This window comes from Tribolium castaneum, chromosome 5, assembly GCF_031307605.1.
Source record: "Tribolium castaneum strain GA2 chromosome 5, icTriCast1.1, whole genome shotgun sequence".
NCBI classification, from domain to species: Eukaryota; Metazoa; Arthropoda; class Insecta; order Coleoptera; family Tenebrionidae; genus Tribolium; species Tribolium castaneum.
In genome coordinates, this window is record NC_087398.1 from 6,461,373 (window position 1) to 6,483,012 (window position 21,640).

The following is a 21,640-nucleotide window of genomic DNA, read 5'->3' on the forward strand; positions in this document are numbered from 1 at the left end:
AATTTCACAGAAGAGACGCCACCACAAAACCTACTGACTGCGCCAATTAAGCTTTATTACGCCTGGTTTAAATAAAACCCAAACTCATTGTATATTATTTTATTGTAAAACAACGTAACAAAACAGTTCAAGGATTAGAATTCGCCTCCTTGGCGTTCTGCAACGCTTGCGTAATATACAACTTAGCCAAACTCTGCGAGCACAACTGGGAAATGGCCTGACTATACGTATTAATCTGTCCCGCGATAATCATCGGGTTCAGCCTCGGGGGCACCGGATGTGGCCTAAACAGCTTATTAATGTCCTCTTCGGGCAATGGGGGCTCGTCTTTCGCGGCCCTAGCCGCATTTTCCTGCGCCCTCTTTTGCAAATATCTGTGTTTGTCTTGCTGTTGCCGGCTGACCAACTGTTGGTATCTATTAAACTTGATCGCTTCTTGGTTGAGTTCGTCAACTCGGTCCATGAGGCAGCGCAATTGCCCCTCGAGGACGGAGGCGGTTCCCAAATCTAAAAATTTCGAGCCTTCTTCTTCCGGGACAAGTTCTTGCAATTCGGACATCATGATGTTGGTCAAGGCGGAGTTTTTAATAACGAAGGGGACCTCGATGAAGAGGTTCTCGTATCCGACTTTGAGCTTCAAGAGGGCCTCGGGCGTGAATTCGCCCTCCTTGTACATCTCAATGGCTTGAGGCGTCAAACGGTAGGCTTTAAGTGTGAGGAACCCGCGCGAGGATTTTTGAGTGTCGTAAATCACAACGACGGATTCCTCGATTGAGGTTTGGTAGTGGAATTGCGATTCGAGAAGAGGGAGGCTGAGGAAGTTCCCGACGTCGGCGCTTTGGTACCACCCCACATGGAAGTGGTCGACGTTGACGCGTCGCAGGCGCCGCATCATCGCTAGCTGGTACTCGTCCTCGTCCATTGTCTCGTCGGTTTGTTTCGGGAATGGGAAACAATTCGTGATTTCCAGCCGGTTTTCAACGACAAGGCCGAGAAGGGCCCCCTGGGCTATGTCCATGTTAGTGGTCGATTCCTCATGGCAGTGTTTTACGATCTTCATGACGGCCTGAAAGAGGTTAGGTTCCGTATGTTAGGTATTAATTACTAACTGAGGTAGCCAAAGTGTGACTTTTGGGTTTAAATAAACTGAAGGGATATTTACCAAGCCGTCGGCTTGCACGTAAGCAATCGTCGAGTCATTTTCAGGCACACGCCTCGAAGCAGCCCCACGAGACGCCATTTTAAACTGCCAAAAATACCTGCCAATGTAGCGCAAACAAAAACTCCACAATTGCTACAAAAACACAATTTTCGTAAAAATTGCCAGCCGATAATGGCCTTATTTAACGATTACGTTGTTTGTTACCAAATTTTGTAGCAGCTAACACAATCTCGTGTTTTTTGGACGTGAAATAATTATTATATTAGTGTTTTAGGCTGATCTAGTCGGTGTCTAAATTCCCCTACGTTTCCACCAGTCCCACCTGTCATTGGAAATTTATCAGCTGACGAGAGCATTAGAAAGCAAAATAAATGGCTGGTTTAAGACAAATATCATGTTTTTGGTATTTAGTGGTGTTTGCGGGGCTGTGTTTTCTCGAATCAAACGGTAACGTAGCAGCTGAAGACGTCCTCCCGTCGAAGCTAAGTCAAAATGTTGGGGCCCCAACCTTAAAATTTTTGTATTGGTATGTTCCCCTAGCCCCAATATCATAATCTAATTATTTAATTTAGTTATTCGTGTGGTTACCGGAAAACGTTCGAGCAGTACGTAAAAATCGTTGGGGACAAATACCCTTTTATAGCCGTTGATGGCCAAAATTACGACCCCCCAGGCTTGAACATGTATTTGGCCAGACTTATTGTAAGTATGATATAATGAGTGAAAGTTGATGATTATGCGTTTTCAGGGCATCGTTAAAATGGTGATAATCGTGTGTATTTTGGGGGCTATTAACATATTTGAATACATTAACCAACCACAGCCTTCATGGTGGATTTGGTGCACAGAAAACAAGCTTTATGCTTGCATGATGCTGTTCTTTGTGTGTAATATTATCGAAGGACAGTTGATTCAATCGGGGGCTTTTGAAATCTCACTGAATGACGTTCCTGTTTGGTCCAAACTGGAGACGGGCAGGATACCACAACCTGCAGAGCTTTTCCAAATCATCGATAATCATATGCAGTTCACTGACAGCAAAATTGAACTGAGCAACGGATTCCCGAAGTAAAGTTACTATAAATTTCGAAAATGATTGTTTTGTTATCAGATTGTTCTTTTTTAAATTTGTTGTGAGTCTGGTAGTGTCATTCTATAATTTTTTGTCTGGTCACTATCACACAGCGTTCAGTATGTTTGAATGTATGATTTATAAATAACTAGATTTGTGATAAGTAAAAGTTGTACATAAAGAAATTGTCTTCTTATTTGATACCTAATAAAACCCAAAAACTCATCGTTTTTATGATTTATTCATTTGTTACATTACAAAATCATTTGGCAGTGTTTAATAGAAAGGCACATAAAATATGAATCACATTTTCCTGTCGTAAGCCTTAAAACTAATTAGCACCTTTGAGATAAAAAAGATCAAAAACAAGCAAGAATTCAAGTATTAAAAAAATAAATTCTATACAAAGAGCCACTGTCGTAATCGCTTAAATAAAATTAAGAACCTAAATCCTTACAAGTAAAAAATATTCTAATAGGATTTGTGTTTGAACACGGCGTACGTTCCTTCTCAAGGACAAATGTTAACATCAAATCTATGTTACAATTAATTTACACATAATTACAAAGTTAATAACTGTTATGGCACGTCGATCACGGCGTATTTTGCGGTCTCCTGTGTCTCAATCTCTGCCTCAAACGCCTCCTCCTATTCTCTTCCAAGTTCCTGTAACTTCCTGGTGGATAGCCTGGGGGCCGATACGGGGTCCCGTATGTGGGTCTTGTGATTCGACTAGGGGTGACAATTGCAGTGCGACTGGTGTACCGTCTGCGGATGCAAACGGCGCATCTGCTGACTCTTGAGGTCAAATAGCCGGCTTTGAGAGTCTCCGAACGCGGTTTTTGGAACATGGCTGAATCCTCTATGGTGGCCAGCCAGTAGGACAGGATGGTGGTGTAGTAGTTGCAGCGGCCGTGACCGTGGCATTCGATGAAGGGTTTGGGGCGGAACTCTTCGAGGCATGAGCCGGGGGAGACGAGGGATTGGCCTGAGCCTTCGGCACCGGCGTCCACGTGCTGCAATATATGTTAAACAAATGTGGGTTCGAGGGGGTGAAGAGAGTTACCATAAGGAAGCTGTATCCGGCCCAGAGTTCGTCCCAGCCGTTGGGACACTGTGGGATGGTTGTCGATTGACTGTGGACGGCGATGACACGTGTGACAGATTCGCAAACGGAGCATCTGAAAGCAAAACGGTTAAAAATGTACAAAAATAGAATATGTTCGTTCATACCTTGAAATATAGCGTCTGACTTCTGGTGCTGGGATGGGTGTCATCATTGCCGGCATTGGCTCTGTCGTAGACAACCAGTAACTGTACCCATTGTTCTGTGCGTAGTCGCAAACATCGTTCAAATTACAAAACAGGAACGGCATAGTATTAAATCTCCTCAAACAACTCGCTGGCGTCCCCAAATCTTGCCCCATGGCCTTATCATTCCCCATAATATGTAACAACGAATAGCCGTCCCACAATTTAACCGTATCTCTAGGACACACTGGAATTAATTCTGACTGCGAATGTCTCGTAAAGAAAAATCCTCGACTTTTGGGGGCCGGTGGTGGCGGTGCTGGCTCGCCCCTAACCCCAGGTGCCCCTCTGGCTCCTTGTAAACCTGGCAATCCTGCAAGTCCCGGTAATCCCGCCATGCCCTTAGGTCCTTCAAACCCTGGTAATCCGTCAATCCCGGCATCACCACGCATCCCTTTCCGCCCGATCAAACCAGGGAATCCGGGTTCGCCCGGTAAACCTTGAAATCCGGGGAGTCCGTCAAAACCGGGTAAACCGGCGTCTCCTAAAGGTCCCGGAAGAGCGTTAATGGACCAGTCTCCCCGATCTCCTTTCGGTCCTTTGACTCCTGACGCACCAGGGTAGCCTGGAGGGCCGACGTCTCCGGGAAATCCTGGAAGACCTTCTTCACCTGGCGGTCCAGGTGGCCCCGTTACGCCAAAATCACCACGTTCTCCTTTCGTTCCGTTCAATCCAGGAGCGCCCCGATAACCAGGCTCGCCACGCTCACCTTTGAAGGTGATAGCGGAAAATCCGTAATCACCCGGAGGACCTTTAAGACCAGTCACTCCAGGAATTCCGGGTATGCCGGGGCGACCTTCAAGTCCGGGTGAACCGGGCAGGCCTGGGTATCCTGAATCTCCGATATCGCCCTTTTCGCCGTCCATGCTGAACCCGGGTGTGCCTGAGATGCCAGGAGGACCGTCAGGTCCGTATTCTCCTGGAGCACCTTTTTGTCCGGGTCGTCCTGCTCGGCCAGGTAAACCGTCAAATCCGGGCCGACCCGGTTCGCCAGGTTGCGGGTTTCTTCCGGGTAATCCTGGAGGTCCGGGCTCGCCGGAATCGCCGAATGTTCCTTTTATTCCTGGATATCCCGGTTCGCCTTGTAATCCTGGTTGTCCAGAATCACCCGTAGGCCCTTTTAGACCTGGGGGGCCATAAAAACCGTCATCTCCGCGTATTCCCTTGTTACCAGGTAAGCCATGGAAACCTGTTTCACCCAAATCGCCCTTTTCACCGAATCCGAATGGTGCTAACCCGGGAAGACCTTGATTTCCCTTAGGCCCGACCGATCCTTGTGGTCCAGATATTCCCGGAAATCCTATATCGCCCGGCATTCCAGGACGACCCATTCGTCCCGGCTCTCCTTCCATTCCCGGCTCCCCTACGTTTCCGGGAAAGCCGGGACTGCCATAATCTCCTCTTTCTCCTTTTGTGCCATTCAAACCATTCCAGCCGGGTGTTCCGGGGGCTCCACGAATTCCCGATTCACCTGGAGCGCCTCGTAAGCCATCAATTCCGCCCTCTCCACGTTCTCCCTTCAATCCTACTTCTCCGTCTCTTCCCGGGAATCCGGGTATTCCAAGATTTCCTTTAGGTCCAGGAGGACCATAAATATCTAAACCTCGATCTCCTGGTAAACCTGGAGGTCCAGGTAATCCAGGCTCTCCATCAAATCCTGGTTCTCCAATCAATCCTGGTTCTCCGTATTCTCCTTTAGGTCCACTAATCGCAGATTCACCTTTTGGGCCTTTTATTCCCGGATAACCACTATCACCTCTAGGTCCCGATTCTCCCGGAATTCCCATTTCTCCAGGAAATCCTTGAGGGCCCCTATCACCTTCCAACCCTTTTGGTCCTCTTGGCCCTAAAAGTCCCTGCGGGCCTGGGGGGCCACGTAATCCAGGAAGACCAATGTCGCCCCTTTCTCCAGGTAAACCTTGAACTCCGGACAAACCAGCCCTTCCATGATGTCCCGGCAAACCTTCAATTCCTTCATCTCCTGGTTGTCCCCTTAATCCCCATAATCCCGGTTCTCCCTTCATGCCATCATATCCTGGACCACCAGGGAATCCCGGTTCTCCCTTTTGCCCAGTATCTCCATATCTTCCGGGTGTTCCTGGAAGTCCGAGACTTCCCGGCTGACCAGGAAATCCTGGTCGCATTATTCCTTGCATTCCTTTAGCACCGGGTGCGCCAGGAAGACCCGCAAAACCTGGCGCCCCTTTAGGTCCTCTGACTCCTTTAACACCTGGAATTCCTGGAATTCCTGGATATCCATCAGGTCCGAAATCGCCGGGTTCTCCCTTGATTCCGGGTGGTCCTTGAGGTCCCATTTCACCATTCAGGATTCGCAAACCTGGATCTCCTCGTTCGCCTTTGTTTCCTGGTGTTCCAGGATAACCATCAAGTCCGGGCATACCGGGCATCCCGGGGAGACCACGTGGTCCGGCGTCGCCAGGAATGCCAGGATAACCTCTTACACCTGGTTCACCTGGGGGACCTGTCGGACTGCTCCCGGGAACTCCTGGCAAGCCTTCTTTACCCATTGGGCCTGGCGCGCCATTTCTACCAGTCCGGCCTGGAGGACCTGAAATACCATTCGTTACAAAAAAAAAGACTTACAACTTTTTCTTTGTTGTATACCTCGTTCTCCTTGTATTCCGGGATAACCAATGTCGCCTGTTACATTTGCAATATTTGATACAGAATCGCCAGGAAGTCCCATCATCCCTTTATCTCCTTTTACACCCTTAATACCCCTAAACAGTTAATTTGTTAAAATACGAAAAAAATAAATGTGTGTATAACTTACGGTACTCCCGTTAATCCATAATCCCCTCTTAAATATTCTTTCGGTATGTCGTGAGGTTCTCCTTTTTGTCCCGGAATCCCATTTATTCCAGGCACCCCATCAAGTCCAGGCAGTCCAGGAGTCCCAATTTCACCACTTTCGCCTTTAAACCCAGGAACCCCCGCATCTCCTGGTAAACCTCGCGGTCCAAACTCCCCATCCCCTCCCATCAATCCCGGAAAACCCCTTTCTCCCATTTCACCCTTTTCAGCTTCAGCTTCCTTAGTTGACGGATCGGGGAAAATCAGTAATCCTCTTGCACCTTTCGTTCCTGGAGCTCCCTGTAGACCTGGAGTGCCGGGAGTACCTTCCAAGCCTCGTTCACCTTCCTTTCCTTCTTTCCCCTGAGGACCTCTAGGTCCTCGCGGTCCAGGTAAACCTTGATACCCAATCGTTCCAGGACGTCCATTTCTCCCGTACTCCCCTGCTTCACCTTTTTGTCCCGGTAGTCCTGGGAGGCACACCCCACAATCATCCCCTTTTCTGCCTTTTAAACCCGGAAATCCGTCGAATCCATGTAAACCGACGTCTCCCGGCGATCCTGGAAATCCCCTCGGGCCAAACTCTCCCGGTGGCCCTCTAATGGGGACACCAACCCCTGGGTAACCTTTAGGACCCACGTCACCAGCACCGCCTCTTTCTCCTCTCGATCCCTTAAATCCGGGGATCCCGGGATATCCTGGTTCACCCGGAGGCCCGATGACGGTTTGTCCCGTAAAACCTTTCTCTCCCAAGATACCCATAGCTCCGGGGAGCCCAGGAGGACCGGTGTTCCCGGGCCTTCCGGGTAATCCGTCAGTGCCGCGTTCTCCCTTAATTGTCAGTCCTTTTGGTCCGGCTAAACCAGGAATACCAGGGGGGCCGGGAGGGCCGGGAGGTCCAATAGGTCCGGATAATCCAGGCCGTCCCGGAATACCACTCATGCCCCTTTCACCAACTGGACCTTCGGGACCTTGTATTCCAGGAGAACCTTCGAAAATTTCATCCAAAAATGGGTCGTATTTTCCAGGAGGTCCACTTCGACCTTGGACTCCAGGCGTTCCTCGATTCCCGTCTTCTCCTCTAGGACCTGTTTCACCGTCAAATCCCGGAGTTCCTTCATACCCCGGCGCGCCCTTGTCTCCTTTTTCACCCGAGGGTCCGAAAGGTCCTGGACGACCTTGTTTTCCAGGAGGACCATCATCACCTTGCTCGCCTTTATCACCTGCTCGCCCTTTAGGACCCGGAAATCCCTAACAATTTGCTTAAACATACAACTTTTAAAAGAGTCAAGCTCACCGGAAATCCTTTATCTCCCTGGTATCCTCTTCGTCCTGTTATTCCTCCATATCCTCCCTTTCCTTTTTCACCCTTTATGCCTTTCCATTCATACATCGATGGTTGGGGGTAATGTGGTGCGGGCTCGTCATCCCCTGGTTCTCCCACATCTCCGTAATCACCCAAGTCTCCTGGTTGACCTTTTAGGCCTTTAATTGAATCACCAATGTCGCCAGGAGGCCCCCAAAAGCCTTGCTCTCCCACTATTCCCTAAAATTTTTAAATAAAACGTCCACCTTTATAAATATGGTTATAAACAGTAGGCTACCTCATATCCAGGTTCACCTATACGACCTGGAGGTCCTGTGGGACCTCGAAATCCGTCTAATCCAGGAGGACCATCGTAGGCACCATCGCCGCGATCTCCTTTAGTCCCAATTGAATTCCCTCCACCTTCACCGGGCTCTCCTCTAAATCCTTGAAGCCCTTGAGGGCCAGGTAACCCCCTGATCCCTTGAAGTCCGCGAGCACCTTGAGCCCCTTGCGCACCATCGGTACCATTACAACCGTCAAGGCCTGGGGGGCCCATGGGGCCGGCCTCGCCTTGGTAACCAGGACGTCCTTCCACTCCAGGAAGCCCTCGTTCACCATCATCTCCCTATAATATTCAGGGCCGTATAAAAGAAAGGTCAGTTATGCGGACTCACTCTGGAGCCTCTTTCGCCGGGACTACCATACTCCCCGCCTTGTCCCTTCTCTCCTTTAGGTCCTGACGGACCCGGAGGACCGATATCGCCGTAGTCTCCAGGCGGTGCAGGCAGCCCTGGAGGTCCGGTGCTCCCGGGCCGGCCCTTAATGCCCTTGCAGTCGCACTGATAGGCGTTTAGACAGCCTTTGCATGACTGGAAATGGGAAAAATTAAACACTTCCTGACACAGATCCAAAAATAAATCCCAATTTAATGCAACGTTTCCAAATCTAATTTTGTTAAAATCTGGAGCTAATCACTTGAACTCTCATTTTTAATCAATGGAGGGTCAAGCGAATTTATGTCATCGTTTCTTATCTCAAAGATGGCACAAACTGTCGTAATCTCCCGTCAAGGGTCACTTCATCTTCGTGTTCCAAATATGAAGCGGCCAAAACGGTTAAAATAACCCGTCCTTGACATCGGGTTATGCCGTTTCTGGAAAAATGTGACAAGTGTTCGGCTCATCATTGACCATATGTCGGTCCGTGGGCGGGACACATGTTCTCGGTGACCTTACAGCGCGAAAATAATCGGAATTAAAGAGAAAAATCTGCTTGAAATGGGTTAACGCCCTATCGGAAGCCAATTATAGAAGCGCCATAATCGCGGCAAAATCCGTGCGATTTAGTCAGAATAAACAAAGAACTCGTAACAGTTTACGGTTTATATTTCCGGGACCGTAAAACGCGTAAATAAATCTCTGAGCCATCGATATTTTAGGTTTTGCGGGAAAAAAGCGGACAATGGTCGAGTCTCCATTGATAAAGCAGTAAGAAGGTCAAAGACTCGGATCGCGGATGCTCAATATAAATATTTACAGATTGGTTGAAACCGAAAGTGTCGAACGAAACAACCAGCTTAGGAAATTTGCTATTTTCCCGTCAAAAATTTCAATCTTTGTCCACCACCGCCGTCCAGCAGTTTATTTTTACTGCCGATTATGTCACGACATGACGCGGGTTTTGATAGAAGTTGCAGCTTGCAGGATAAAACGCTAATTTTTAAATGTCACGGAATGATTTCATTGCACTTGCCAGCGCCGTATATGGTAATGAGGTCACATATTCGTTATTAATATTAAAGCAATTATCACCGACTTGGCTTTCGCATGCAAATTCGCAGTTTAAGCGATAAGTTCGTCCGAAATATTCAGGCTTTCTCCCGGTTAGAAGACCAACAATTGTACATTTTTCTGCGATCTGCGCCAAACCCTGATATTGGATTATGATGTGATTGATTTGGCCGAAAGCACTGCCTGTTATGGTACTGTCGGATTTGGGTTGAGGGCTTTGTTAGGAAATTCGTTACGAGAAGTGGGTGTGAAGGAAAGAGAAAATAGCGAGTGAAGAAACATTTATTTGAGAAGGAAAAAATCAAACTTTAATAGTTTGCCCAGAAGGCTGTTCACACGAACTAGATACTGTATTTTATCACAAATAAAAAATACTGCATTACTTTAATAAAATTTATTTTGAAAAAGTTGAGAATAATGCCTTGAAAATTAAACTTTGACTTGAACTTCTTGGTCAATTTTGAGGTCAATGTACAGCAGCTTTGACCCTGCATTTAGATGAAATTATATAACTGGCAACATTTGTCTACAATTAATGGGCAATGCATGTCTAATAATTCTGCAATAAATCTCGATAAATAAAACCAGTATCCTTGAAAAACTGTTTGGCAATTATTGATACAGTAGTTATTGAACAAAGTTTGAATAAATATTTATTTCACGAATTAATAGTAAATACAACGTTTGAAGTTTGTTTATAATCGTATCTTTTAACTTGAAGTAATAATTCGAATAAAATTACTCAAGACTATTTTCGACCTGCTTCTCCAAAATTGCTAATCCACGAATTTGACTGATAACAATAATCTGCGGCTTATTTTTAACCCAAATCAAAACATAATTAAAAATGTTTGTGGTTACGCATTTCATAAAATTGAGTCAAACTTCCTCGCTGAAAATAGCAATGACAATTCTCTAATAACACATTGAAGCACAGCTTAATTCCCATCGACAGGCGACACATGTTTGCGATGGAAATTTATTATTCTATTCAGCAACTCTTTAATCGAGGCCCTGACTGGCCAACCACACATCACTTCATCAGTTTTTAAGTTCCGGTCCGATTTGCATCCCAATTAAACGAATGAATCATCCCGGCCCAAATTAAAAAATTCCTGTGTCAATGATGGCCCCGTAAAACTTTTATCTGGCAAATCCTCTCGAAACCAGTCCAGAGATGAGCCGAAAAAAACGACCAGCCCAGACTGCAACAAGAAAAAGACTTTTGTGGCCGCAGTGAAATGTGTTGCGTCATTTCGGATTCTTTATGACAAATGGGAATTAAAAATAAAATTAAAAAATCGTTATCTCCGGCTTGAGGAATCAGTGCTTTGATCAATTAGTGATGTCACTTGCCCATTTGGGCAATTATCCCCAATTGAGAGGTCACGTCGAGTGAAATGTGGCACCAAACTCGTTAAGCTGATCCAGCGCGGAAAAGCCTTCGTTGGCGCATTTCTCGCAAACCGATGACTCCTGAAGAAATGTACACTCTTCCCGGATGTCTCATTAGCGCAACCGGAGCGCGGGCAGCATAGGGCCGCGCGCGGGCCCTTGCGGAATGCGCTAAGCAAACCCCGATAAGACATCTTGAGCCCGTTTATCTCAATTTGTATACGCAATTCGAGACGATAATAACTCGTAATTTCTATAAATAACCGGCCATTAGGAGAACAATTCGAACATATGGCGGATTGTTGCTGTTACGATCGCTTTATCGAATTTGGATCAGCTAATCGGTGCGGAATGCGGGTGAAAAACATCACCAAAATTATTTGGATTTATTGCACTCCTCCACAAATCGTAAAGTTTGCCAAGTGGCCCGTGGGCCGTTACATAAACCAGACGATATGATAATAAACAGCGACAGCGAGAATAATGGGAAGAAACCTGAAAGAAGTGCATAAATATGCGATAAAGCTGCCATCTTGAATCGGGCGAATTCGGACACCATTTTGCGATCGCTCCAATTAAATAATATCCCACGGTATCGCGCAATGCGTCATTTTCCTGCATCTTTCGAGGTTATTGTAACCGGAAGTGTTATCTGTGCAGTTTTGTTCCGAGAAGCGAGATTATTTCGATTCATGCGCGTGCATGCCCGATAATTCGACTCTCATTCAAGTTTTCAACAATTGTCCGCTTCAAATTTTGACATTTTGACGAAAATAGACCAAAAAACTCCACCAAACACTTATATGATCCCTATTTCCCTACTGACTGCGCCAATTGTAAAACAGCACTTGATTTCTATCATTCTGAATACCAGAAAAACCAATAATAATGCCTATTATCTGCTCCTTTTGGGAGAAATTTGGGCAATTTATATTTATATTAATTATATTAATTTTTTTAGAGGATTGTTTCTAATTTTCATTGCCCAGGCATTAAGGGTTTCATTTTTTTCCAGTTTTCAGTTTAAACCTGTTCGTAAGCCGGTCGTAACGGTTATTTCAGTTACTTAATCCAAACATTATTAAGAGCTTAATTTAAGCGAACGTCGAGATAAAACTTAAACCATCGATTTTATTACGCCAATAATAAGTAGGTTAGGTCATAACGCCGTCATAACATTTAATAAAGCGTCAATTAAGTGCAAATAGCCGGTCCTGGCTCGGTTGCGTAACAATTTCCAGAAATTCCGTTCCGGTTGTCAATCGGGGAAAATTAGTTTCCGACCACCGGAGTGTGGGGACATGCCCGGAGCGATGGCCGCTTGTAAATCACTCCGGTGATCTTTATTAAAATCCCGCCGTGCCAGATAATGAATCTAATCAGAAGTGTGCTTAACGGGCGTCAATCTCTTAGACAAAAAAAGGGGCCAATAATTCCATCGCCCGCGGTTCGGTGTAAGCCGATCCGATGCACTCCTGGACTCCTGTGGGTGGAGGACTATCGCGGCACTTCCTACAGGCACCACCTACGCTATCGGGGGCCACGTGACAGCACAGTTTGCCTCCTGCGTCTGTGGTGCGCCGAGATGTGCCACTTTAGCGTCTTTATTTGGTGAACTGGTTTCCTTTATTATCTCAGCAGTGCGGAAGTGGCGAACGATGCGCGAATTTTATCGGAGGTTTGACGGTATGTCGAGGACGGTTCGGGGATTAGATTTTCGGCTATTTTCGGACGGGACGCCTAATTGGACATCCGGGGATGCAAGGACCAACAATCAAATGCGCAACATTGTAACCAAGTCTCAAAGCAGCAGGTCTAATAAATAAATAAAGATTACACCAGCTTTTGGCGTTTTATTTAATCTTTTTCCTCTCTAATAACAAGCAACAGTTAATACCAAAATACGAGCTAACTGGGTTAACTTATTCTAAAATTGTAGAAATTTGCGTTATTTTTTTTAATTTCTTCGGGTTCAGGATGGGAAAAAAATGTTTTTGGCCAAGAACATGGCGAGGTTGTGTCATATACAGGGTGATTAAATTTATGTAAGTGTGTCATAACATTAGCATTTCGAACAATGGTCCAGTGGATGACCAAGCTTTTATGGCATCGTTCGCTTGATGAGGTTCTGCTATAAAGCTTTTATAATTTAAATAATACTTTCCATTCCCGGCCTAACGGTGAATTATATGCAATACTAGGCACGTCCCATCTCACATCGGAAAATAATAAATAAATCTGTGCGGATTTACGGCACGTTTATGACAATTCCTTGAGTTGTGGAAGCAGTGGCGTGCGTGTGTTTATGTCGGCTTCTCAAAACTGAGTTCGAACAATGGTCCATTCATGTCGACATTTGACACATCTGATAACCTTTATCATCTCCGAAGCAGTTGCGATTCAACTGTCTGTCCGCTTCGAATTTGTCACTTGAGTGACGGGGCAAAAGCCCCTCGAAATATTTTTGTAATCAAAGTTGCAATTAAATTCTTCTTATTAAGCTCGCCGGTAAATCAGGCATCCACTCCCACGTACCCGCCCCGGCGGTCAATAAACGCACCTCGCAAGTAAATAAATTCCGAGATTCCCGTGTGAATCCCCTCGCTGGGGGGTACAACCAGAGTTATTAATATTGAGCGGTCATGAAACAATGGTCTTTCCGGCAATGATATCGTCTTTTAGAACAAAAGAAAGGACGGTATCGGGTTTAGTTACAGCCACCCACGGAAGAGAATCGATGACAAGTCAAGTGCGTCGCTTTTGAACTAGGCGCTAATTTAGACATCATCGTGTAGTCGACTTATGGTAATGGATCGAAGAGATAAGAGGGAACTGACGGGTTTATTTCACGCAATTACAGGTTGGGCTTTGTCGGCCGTAATTAGCACTGTTTCAGCTGCGACTCTACATAATCCACTTTTTTTTCAAAGGGTGTAACTTAAAGCTAAGAGAAATATTCGCGCAATATGTCTTCAGATTTTTGGAGAGTCTCGACTGGAGGCCTAAGAGCTTGAGCCTTTCATAATTAATAGTTCTTTACAGAAATGTCTACAGAAGTAGACATTCCAGAAGGAACTGAAAGAAAAAAATAGCTTTGGTTTTAAATAATCTTTCCTTTAATGTATTCATTATTGCGAAAATTTGAATAAAAAGCATTTTGAACTTGTTTAGTAATACTTTTCTTTTTTCAAACCGTACTTTTTTACCCTTTAATGTTCTTTTCCAAAATACAGGGTCGTGATTCAAAAGTTTCGGATCATCTGTTGGGTATAGTGATAAAAGATAATCTTCTCAATATAGTTTCTAAGAAAAAAAAGTTTGGGCCATATTTCACAAGATATAGTTTTTCAAAAGATAGATTTTAGAACACTTCAGATCACGTTTTTTAATTTTAGTTTAATTAAACTAAAAAGATTAAATTAATCACCAATTTATGTCTAATTGTGTAGAAAACATTTAACAAATTCGGAGATTCGTCAATGAATTAAATTAACAACAATGTACAAAAGGCGTTATTTTTTGGCGGGTCTCTCGGGTTTAATGGTTTCTGTATTTTCACGTTTTTCTAATTTTCCTGATTTGGAAACTACAGCTCACTAGTTCTAAGTGTGACTAAAAAAATGTTAGTCAATATGATATAAATCTTCAAAATCGGAGAACAAGACATTCAAGTGTGAACATGCGACAAAGTCTATAGACATTTTACAACAATCGCTCGAATTATTTAGTCGACTTTGTATACAAATGTAGACGTAGCCTTAGGTTGCTGCATAATTATTACCTTGTTTGTTAGTTTAGGAAGAATATCTTTATGTCTCTCTAACAAAAGAAGTATGTACATTATACAGGGTCACTAAAAAGTATGGATACAGTTAAATACTTTCAGACGGTTTAACAAAGAACCTTAAAATTTGGGAAACGGTTAAAATTTTTTAGCGATATTTATTTTGAAAATACAAGGCTAACTTGATTTTTAAAGTGCACGAAAAGTCAAATTTAATCATTTTTAAAAGATAATTTTTTTCTGAATTCAGTGGTGTAACATAATACTCACCTTTTCTTTTATTAAAAGGTAAAAAAATTAAAATCCAAAAGTTTTCTGGGATAATAAAACCAAGTTGGCTTTGAAAATACTGTTATTAGCGATATCTGACACTTGTATTTCAGCCAAAAATTAAACTTGGGTACAATATTAGTTTAATAATGGTACATTTAAATAAAACTCAGCGAAAAAATTCTTATGTTGGTTTATCATGGAGACAGAAAGTAAAAAAGTTATGGAAATCATTTTGAACACCTTTGGTAACATAAAAATCAAGCATTTTCTGTTTAAAACGTGTTCTTTTTCAGTTAAAAGTGTTATTTTAACAATTATTTTTAACTTCTACTTATTTTTTGGTGAATCTTTAAACAGCGGAGAGCTAACGACAGAAAAAAACAACATTTCCAAGGCTAACAAAATTTTACATTTTTCAAAATTTTCGAACCTAATATATGCAATAAAAAATTCCGGAAATAAATTCATAACAAAATAAATTACTATTAATTATAAAAACAAAAAATGGTAGTACCTCCAGTGTGGAAAAGAATTAAAGAAATTAAAGAGCAATTACAATTATTTTAATAAGATTTTTAGGTTGCATCTTAAGTTGTAACCAGCTGATCGAATGTTATCATTATCAATTTTGGAAAAGTATGTCTTGTGTAAGATTCAAGAGGGATATCGTTCTTGGAGCATTGCCCCCAGTCCAGCCAACCCGAGAAAAATCCCAGAAAAGCGACTCAGCAGTCTGTGAAACCCAATAAATAAAATTACAACGCGCACTACGAAACCAATAAAATTACCATACAGGGGGGTCACTGTTACACTTGTCTTTTTGGGCCATTACACACTTTACATGCACGATAATTCATCCATAACGAAACGTCATGTCAGCTGCTGCAATAAATGATTCGCAAGAGCAGTCTCAAGATCACAACGTTACGTAATCCGATTTATCTCACCGAATTAAAAACATCTGTTTAATTGAAAATAATGGCTTTCGAGTTAACCGGGGCGATTTTTCAAATTTGGTCATCGATTCGAATCCCGTGTGCAAAAAACAACTACGGTATCCGAAGGAAATAAAAACTGTCAAGGCTGCTTGCGTTGCGCCTCCCACACGCGCTAGGTGCCGCGTAAAGAGCCTTTAGGGCCCAATTACGACAAATTTGTCGCAAGATTCGTCATCGGTTTATTTCAGGCGTCCGTGGGCCGCTTTATCCCGTGGAAATCCAATAAAATGGAAATAACTCTGGCCAGGTGTTGCGTAAGAAAAGCGATCGATTTGCATAGTCCGACTTCGGGGAACGAAACCTCGGTGTCAGCTCTGGGTCTTCTTACGTCTAGCTGGCGACATGAATGGAACAATGGGCCTGAATGGCTGTGCAAATTGGCCAGGTACCGGTGATTTCGACGCCGGGTCAGGACACAAAACTGGAGGAGGCGCGTGGGCGCAGGTTGAGCACAAGGTGACAATGAATTCGAAGTGTGTAAACAATGCAATGGATGTGCATAATGCGGGTTTAATTTATTCGACTTTACTTAACTCGGACAATTAGGGGCGACGCCGGATGACATAATCCCAATTGAGCGTGTAGGAGGCGCGGGGATTAGGCCAGGTTGTATCGTAACTTGTCGGCTAATCCCTGCGCATAATTCCTTTAAAGGATCAGAGGAATATTTCATCCCGATCGTGTGGCTATAACGGGCAAAGCCGCATTTGCAAGCGATGGGTATAAATGCCGATAGAGCAGCGCTCATAAGTCATACCCAGGTTGTTCACCCTGAGACTAGACTTTAGCCCACTTTCGGCTTGGGGGTAATCCAGACACCGGCATGGGGGCGTTAATGTCCCATTGAGAAAGTTCAGGTCGAATAAAAATGCCGAATTTTAAGAGAAATGAGTCGTCACTTTTCCCAACCACGTCACTCCAGCGCTATATTTGGAAATGGTCGAGTCCATAGATTCTGATCGCGTTCCGACTGCAATACTTCACCGATAGGAAAAATGTTTCAATATTCAATACCACATCACATTTATTCAGCAAAACAGAAATAAAATTACAGTCAAACCTCTTAAGTCCGAACGAGTTAAAGAAATTAATTCGGTATTTGATTATATTGTGTTAATCATTTTTTTGTTTGGGGATTATTGGGTTTATGACGAGAGCGCCTCTCCTCTTCACCGTGACTGATGTTTTCTGAAAAAGATTCCTCTCTAATTAACCCTAAATTCGGGTACTAAACCCATTCCTCCGCACGTAAATGTCCCATAAACCGTCTAACGACCCGTCAATGATTTACAAACGACAAAGCTCTGGTCTCAGTTCATTCAATTCGATTTGATTATCTCCATGAATGGTAAAATCGGTCGTAAAGCGACCACAGAGGAAGGAAGAGTGCCTCGAAATAAAAATCGCAACTCGGGCCATTTCCACTGACATAATTAACTCCTCGCGTCAGTTGACACGACTTTGGGCCATCTGAGATAACACACAGCGGCCGGTCAAGTGATTAGGCCGCCTTTGACGGCATCTTCCAACAAATGGTTCTCTCTGGACACGTCCCATTTAATAAATCATGGGTGATTTATCCCATCGCCGCTCAAACACAACGAATTACTGTTCAAGGGCTGGGAGCAGGTTTCGGGGATGGAGTAATCCTCATAAGTGACAGATTTTCCTAGATAAAATCTCTAGGTAGTCGTACGACAATAATGCCCCTGTTACAAGGGCCCCAGGCGTGAGAGTGTTGATAGAGAAGAAGCTGAGCTCGTACCACCCACTAGCTTAATGAAAGGGGACGAGATTTAATTATAGTTTTTTCCGTAATTGAGTTATTGGAAAGTCAATACAGGACCGGTTCTAGCGGGGTACGCCCACGATGGGACGATGTGCGAATATTAGGTTGTTCAAATTTGAGATTTTTGGTTGGGCGGAGGCGAGAGCAACTTGTTTCGAGGCTAGACACGGGTTTATCAATTTTTCAATTTTTTCCTGATGTATGGTACACTAAACTAATTCCGAAATGGCTGTGGGACGGTCGTAGGCTATGTTTTACATACGTTAGTCCGCCTAATCGGCCAAATTTACTTTATTTATTGTCTGCCGTAAATTATTCGTAAAGTGACCTTTCTCCAGATCAAAATATTGCATTTCAAAATTCGATGTTTTAATTTCGTTTCTCTTATTCTAAGCTAGTTTTCTTTTATTTAATGAGAAAATAGAACAATCTTTAAAATTAATCATCCATGCATATGTCTGGACTTGGAGTAATTAGCAAATTTGTCGAAATTTATCGTGCCGGGTGCTAAAATGTTTGATTTATGTGAAAATTGCGTAAATCTCTAAACAAACACTCAAACATGAGAAAGGAAAACTAACACCAACACAGAATTACGAAAGCTTTTCAATCACCAGAGCGAAAAAACGGCTACATAGTAACACAAAGTCGTCGAAAAATGCCCAACTTCAAACAAATGGTGAATAATCGTCTAACGATCGACCAGCTGCCAAAACAGCGTTCTAGTTCTGAAATTTCCATTAAACTGTAAGAAAACAAACGGTTGCATTGCGCGATAAATCGGTCAGTGTTTCCTTCCCGAATACATAATTTCCTCCTGGATCACCCCGTTCCCACAAGCATCTCGTGACTCGCAAAAAAAAAGAATTGAAATCATGTTTACATCCCAACAGATGTGGTTATGTCATGTGTAAACAAATCCATGACAGAGAAGAATGTTAAAATTATGTCATCGTCCCGATAAATGACAATTCGGGGTCTCCTTATACGGGCCCAAAGTCTAGTGTTTCACACTTTACGGTGGTGTTTAAACAGTAATTGGGTCAGTTTGTTCACAACTCGCACATGGTCCGCCTTGCTAATAAATCTATAAATATGTGCCGCATAAACAAAGGAATCATCACCGGAAATAGGAGAGTGCCGCCGGATTTTTTAAGGGCGGCAAGTTCACGGTCCGGGACCCAGTTTCAATCCTCGTATTACTTAACGTTTGTTTAGAATTCTCGGTTTCATTCAAAAGGAAAGTGTAAACGGTGTTGGAACAACAAACAGGAGTGTTGGTACAAATGTGCAGGCCTGCTTTCGACGGGAATATTAATAGCAATTAAACGCATTTTTCGTAATTGGGGAAATGCTGTAAATTGGGAGTGATTTTATTCCGGCTATTTTTAAGTCAGTGACTGGCGTTACACCCACTTCCAACACTAAATGTTTGTGTGTTCTAGGAAGAGGGATTTGGAGGAGAAAAATATGTGCAACGGGCGGGTGTTAAAATTTTATGGAATTTCCTCGTGGCAGGTGTTGTAATTTCTCCCAATAGATATTTCGGGTGTTTAGTCTGCCGAGTTCGGTGATCTAGAATTTTGATTTAAGAAGACGGATTGTTGGGAAATTGTAAACAAAGTTCGGCGCCGATAGAGAATTGGGGAAATCTAGAGAAATAAATACTTTTTCCATGTCCGACAGGAAGACTGAAAAGGTTCCACAACAAAACTCCTAGTTTAGACATAATTTCTATAATTTCAATACGACTATGAATCTGTTCTTATATCTTGTAACAGTTATTTTTTTATTTAGAGAAGGTTAAAATAGTATTAAAATAGTTAAAATAGTCTATGTATGTACCTACGACCTATACATACAGGGTATTTAAATAAATTTATTTTTTATAACTATGTATGTCTCAGAAAATAAAAAAAAATTCGAAAACTCCGAGCCAGGTGAATTTTTATTTAATCATAACACCGACCCCCTTCCATTGAGCTACCAACAACCCCTTTAAAAATACAAGAGTTGTATTTTTTCATGTTTCAAGAAAAAAAAATAAAAAAACTGTTACAGTAATTAAATAATATATTCTCTGATAAAAAATGTAGGAAGTAATGTGAATCTGCAACAAAATTTTGTTCAAATCTATCAAATTTTTAAAACATTGATAACCCCTGAAGAAAAAACAAACATTGCAAACATTTTTAAAATAAGATTAAATAAACTTAGATGTCACAAATACGAGAATGTTAAGATATTTTAGCGATGCTTGCTAGAGGAAAAGCACCTTTAAATAAGTGTGACATTAATAATAGCTTCGCATTTACTATCAGAAAAAATTCGGAATGCCACAAACCGTACAATAATCAACCTCGGGAATTATTTGCTACATATATTATGAATAAATTCGCAGATGCAAATAATGTGTAATGAAAATTATACCAACCCGCACAATTTACAACTAAACTAAACTTAGAGGTCAAAATAGGAGTACATACAAAGCAATTAAATATCTAAAAATACAATTGTCTCCAAGAGAAAGATTTATATCTCATGTTTTAAATTTAAGATTCGTCCCCTTATCTACAATGAAATTTGGAATTTGGTTATTAATAATAACATTATTTTCATTTTTATTATTCTTCTAGTGGGAAGTTATTTTTTAGAAAAGGTGCTAATGAATGAGTGGGCCTTCAACCTCCGAGTTATCCCCAATAAATCAGAAAATGATAATAATAGCCTGTCTAAAGATGAAAAAATTACAGTCAAATGTGAAATATCGTAGTAATATTGTTCCCTGTACCCCGAAGATAACTAAAGTTTCCATTTCCACAAATAATTTTATTTCTCTTCCGAAATTCCTTGTATTCTAATCCATTGTGTACAAGTTTACTTCAGCTTTGTTGACACACCAGCAACAAATTACCTCTCATAAGCACACAAAATCCAAGAAAATGAATCGGTCAAGGTTATACGACCACTGCCCCCCCATATTTACCCATCATTTAGTACCCCGCGAAAAAAATTAAACAAACACCCATAAAATCCAGGTACAAAAAATGAATTACCATTTGGCATCCGACTGTTCCCAAGACAAAACGTTGATAAACGAAGAGTTGAGTCGCTTTTCCGCCTCAACACCCGATCTATCAAACCCGGCGTTTCCGCCAAACCCCTTACGAGCTTTTAATAACGCACGGAATAAATTATTTTCAAATTAACCCGACGGCAGGTAAAAATAGCACCTCTTCCGTATTTTAGGCGCTAATTCCGTGATTGCATCGTCGTAAAATCGCCGTGATCGAGATAATGGAAGAGTGCACAAGAGCGGATTTATGAACTCCTGCGGAAACGTGCCGCCAATGGATGTGCGGTCCGCGCTTATAAACAACAATTTACTTAATAAATTTTAATTCGGTTTAATGATAGTGCATGTGTGGTCGGAAAAGCTTCGCGAAACGATAAGTAATTAGTTTTGGGCGATTATGCAAAGCGGACGTGATGGGAACGGGCACATGGTGACGAAAGCTCGAGCTTAATTCACGCAAATTCCTCTCACGCTGACAGGACCGTACTCGCCACATGGTGGCACGTCGCAAAGCTCCGGGACCCGGAAATGCGCCCGGATTTCGGCGAAAGCTCGCCCAAAGCATGCAAAAAACAAGGGACTCACCGAAGCTTCGGCGCAGTGCACTACGACCCAGACGATGAAAAAGCCGAGGGCTAAGGCCCGGCAACAGCCCGGCCGCAGCGTCATAGCCTACTGCTCCATGTTCTGTACCATCTGAATCTGCTTGACTTACCCCCACTATTGTGACTTAAGACATTCCGGCGGGCTACGCCGAGTGTCCCTTTTTTCGAATTTTTGCCACTGTTTGCGGCCCCTTACGGGGGTGAGACTTGGCCAGTCGGCGGAGGGCGTTTTGAACCTTAAGGGGGCGAAGTTTGGGCCCGT

The 21,640-nt window shown here is 43.1% G+C and overlaps 3 protein-coding genes and 1 long non-coding RNA gene across 4 annotated transcripts; 2 read left to right on the top strand and 2 right to left on the bottom strand.

The window, feature by feature from the left end:
- Window positions 1–84: 84 nt before the first annotated feature.
- Window positions 85–1,390, bottom strand: eIF3h (eukaryotic translation initiation factor 3 subunit h). The gene is made up of 2 exons (XM_064357004.1): window positions 1,163–1,390; window positions 85–1,066 (listed from the first exon to the last, which is right to left on the bottom strand). The coding sequence occupies exons 1-2, from the start codon at window positions 1,238–1,240 to the stop codon at window positions 128–130; spliced, it is 1,017 nt and encodes a 338-aa protein (XP_064213074.1). The 5' UTR covers window positions 1,241–1,390; the 3' UTR covers window positions 85–127.
- A 65-nt stretch (window positions 1,391–1,455) lies between these two features.
- SelT (Selenoprotein T) lies at window positions 1,456–2,419 on the top strand. Its single transcript, XM_969384.4, has 3 exons — window positions 1,456–1,688; window positions 1,735–1,864; window positions 1,911–2,419. Exons 1-3 carry the CDS (start codon window positions 1,534–1,536, stop codon window positions 2,232–2,234), a joined length of 609 nt encoding a protein of 202 aa, XP_974477.1. The 5' UTR covers window positions 1,456–1,533; the 3' UTR covers window positions 2,235–2,419.
- Window positions 2,420–2,456: 37 nt separating this feature from the next.
- On the bottom strand, window positions 2,457–21,631 carry vkg (viking). Its single transcript, XM_064357003.1, has 9 exons — window positions 21,359–21,631; window positions 8,343–8,537; window positions 7,964–8,293; window positions 7,657–7,905; window positions 6,340–7,610; window positions 6,171–6,286; window positions 3,468–6,114; window positions 3,301–3,415; window positions 2,457–3,250 (listed from the first exon to the last, which is right to left on the bottom strand). Exons 1-9 carry the CDS (start codon window positions 21,440–21,442, stop codon window positions 2,828–2,830), a joined length of 5,430 nt encoding a protein of 1,809 aa, XP_064213073.1. The 5' UTR covers window positions 21,443–21,631; the 3' UTR covers window positions 2,457–2,827.
- Window positions 18,597–19,538, top strand: LOC135266393 (uncharacterized). The gene is made up of 3 exons (XR_010334417.1): window positions 18,597–18,869; window positions 18,916–19,089; window positions 19,143–19,538. It is a non-coding gene; the product is annotated as an uncharacterized LOC135266393 (long non-coding RNA).
- Window positions 21,632–21,640: the final 9 nt, after the last annotated feature.